A 3,135-nucleotide genomic window follows, 5' to 3' on the forward strand; every position below is an offset into this window, starting at 1 on the left:
TCAATTTTTGTTATGTATTTTGAATGCTTTATTAACCTTAAATTTTCTATAATTTAAGCTTTTGTGATAAACGAAATAAATCCTATCGACTAAAAACACTGCAAATGCACACCTTCCGGTCTTCCAACGCCAGCCTAAAGCAATCCCTGCATTTCCCTCATGAACTGCATATAGGCGTCGTCCTTGCTGGGCTTGTTGCCCGGATGATGATCCGCACCGCCTGGGCCACCAGCTGACCTTCCCGGCTGCTGCTGGAAATGGTGGTGCTGCTGGTGATGCGAAGGAGGATGATGCTGCTGCTGCTGGTGGTGGTGGTGCGAGTGATGCGCTGGCATCTGGTGGTGTCCCACTTGAGGTGGCCGTTTGGTTCCTTCGTCCTTTTTGGTTCGGAGGGCGCTCGGTACAAAGCGGGTCACGTCGGCGCTCAGGTTTCGGATCTGCGGCTTGGCGGAAATCGTGGCGCTCTTGGGGTCTTTCTGTTGCTGCATCATGTTGCGCATGTGCTGCTGCTGGATGTGCTTTGGTGGTGGGCCTGCGGGAGGTCCCGGTGGCATCCGCATGCCGAGTCGTGGTGGGATTCCTGGCGGAGGACGTGGTGGCATGCGCATTCCTGGTATTCCCGGGATGCCTGGACGAAGCGGCGGGGGTCGAATCATTAGAGCTGGCTGGATTGGCGCAGGTCCCGGCATGGGAATCGACGGCATCGGAACGTATTTGACCGTTGGATCGGAAGGATGAGGAGCCGGATTTGGCAATGCTATTGTTGGCTTCTGCGGAATCGAAATTGTTCCGGCTATGGCGTCCGGCAGATCTTTCTTCTTTTGAACGTTTTCCATCTCCTTCATGAACTCGTCTAGGTTTTGACCGGAAATGGCCAACATCTTCTGTTGTACGGAGCTAGGTTGTTTCGGTTTTTCCACGTCGGAATCGTCAGAGTTGTCTCGGGAATCGGCATCATCGAAGAATTTGACGCTCTTTTGGGTTTCAGTGTGGAACTCTTCCAGATCAAAATCGAGTTCCGGCATAGCGAATATATCCGGAGGTGGACCAGGTGGACATCCTGGGATATCGTCGTCATCGTCAACTGGTTCCGATGGTTCTATGGGATTCTCTACCGGTTTCTTTAGAATAGGCGGGGGTGCTTGCGGAGCTTTAACTTGTGGAACAATCGTCGGTATCATTGGCGGGATGGGGATTCGCGGTATGGACAAAGGGGTCGGCGTTTCGTTCATCGACGGAAGGGGAATATCATCCACCTGGACTTGTTCAGCGTGTCGCACGCTCTCGTAGTATTGGATTCGCTTATTGCGCCGCTTTTCATAATCAACCTCTTTCCTCTTAAGTTCCGCCCACAAGTCCGGATCGTCCGCCTGATAGAGCCGCATAACCCGGTCCAGCGTTTCCTTTAGCTTCTTACGTTTCTCCTTCAAGACCTTTTCGTTCAGCGGTGACGGCTGGTAGACGTTGAATTCCATCTCGTCGATTTTCTCCATTTCTTCGATCAGTTGGGCTGGATCTTTCCCCTTCAGAACGGCAGCACGAACCATCTGCCGCTGCTTTTTGTTTTTCTTCAGCTCTTTCTTACGGGCTTCCTTCCGGGCCTGATCCGTCGGGTTCATATATTTACCGCTTTTGGTCGTGTTGATCGAGCGGCGACCCATTTTGGTGGATTTTTTGCACAAGTAATCAGGAAATTAGTTGGAGAACTTCGATACTAAATTTTTGGAATGATTTTTTTTTGTAAACACACGGCGATGCAAACCAGGGATGCCAGGTGAAATTTTCGAATGTCTTCGTAAGGCACGTTGAAATGTCTTCACATGTCTTCACACACCATATTGTGGCTTTGGTATAAAATTAATGTTAAAAATCAAAATTTATGCTATGTTCTCTCTGCGCTCTATAATGCGAGATGACCTTAATGATGACATCTTATATCAAGAAAGGCGTTGTAATTCCTCCAAGAGTCTGAAATCCCTTCAAGAGTTTCTTCTGGGATTCCTCCAGTTTTTTTTTTTTGTGATTCCTGACAAAGCTTCATAACAAATTTATTAAGTTCACCGGGAAGTCTCTTCAGTCATTCCTACAGAAGTACCTCGGGAATCACTTTCCAAGTTTCCAGATATACTTCTCCAGGAGTCTTCGAGAAATTCTCCAGGAGTTTCTCGGGAATTCGTCCATGGCTTCCCCAAGAATACCATGCAAATTTCTTAAGAACCTTCGAAGAATTCTTGCAGCATTTGAGGTAGAATTCCTCCAGGATTACGCAGGGAATTTCTCCATGATTTTACTGAAAATATTAACATAAATTATTCGAAAAATCCCTCCTGAACTTCCATGAAATTTACTTTGAGTTTCCCAAGAAGTCTTCCAGCAATAATGCATGGTTTCCTCTGGATTTCCCTCGAATATTTCAAGGGTTTTCCAAAAATTCCTCAAGAAGTTCCTCGGATTTATTTCTACAAAAAATCCTTCAGAATATCCTCGCGAATTCATCCAGGAATCCCTTGGAAATTTCTCCAAGAGTTCCTTGGAAATTCCACCATCAGTTCTTTAGAAATTCCTGCAAAAAATTCCAGGCAATTTCAACAAAAGTCCCAGAGAGTGTAATGTATCTTGGAGCTCTAAGGAAATTCCTTAATGAGTTTCATGGAAATTTCTCCACGAGTCTTAGAGAATTTCTCCAGGAATTTCCCGGAAATCCCTTCATGAATTCCCCAAGAATATTACGTAAATCCCCTTAGAAGCAACCGAAGTATTGCTGCAGTAATTGTGGTAGAGTCCCTCCGGGGTTTCCCAGGGAATTTCTCAACATTTTTTTTATTGACTACATAAATTATCCGGAAATTGCATCTACAACTTCCACGAAATTTACTTCAGGAGTCTTTAGAATAGTCCTCCAGCAATAATGCATAATTCCTCGGGTTTATATGCAAGAGTTTCTCAAAAATAAAAAAATCCGGAAATTCTTCCAGAAGATCCTCGGGAATTCATTCTTGAGCTCATAAGAAATTCCTCAAAGAGTTCTTCGGGAATTCCTCCAGAAGATAATTGGGAATTTCTGCAGTAGGTTCTCGGATATTCCTTAAGAAGTTCCTCGGGAATTCTTCCAGAAGTGTCTGGCGAATTCTTCAG

General features: G+C 45.6%; 1 protein-coding gene across 1 annotated transcript; it reads right to left on the reverse strand.

Moving 5' to 3' along the window:
• Window positions 1–1,772, reverse strand: LOC109421430 (WW domain-binding protein 11). Its single transcript, XM_019695915.3, has one exon. The coding sequence runs from the start codon at window positions 1,659–1,661 to the stop codon at window positions 135–137; it is 1,527 nt and encodes a 508-aa protein (XP_019551460.2). The 5' UTR covers window positions 1,662–1,772; the 3' UTR covers window positions 1–134.
• Between the last annotated feature and the right edge of the window lie 1,363 nt (window positions 1,773–3,135).

Source organism: Aedes albopictus, chromosome 2 (genome assembly GCF_035046485.1).
Source record: "Aedes albopictus strain Foshan chromosome 2, AalbF5, whole genome shotgun sequence".
NCBI lineage: Eukaryota > Metazoa > Arthropoda > Insecta > Diptera > Culicidae > Aedes > Aedes albopictus.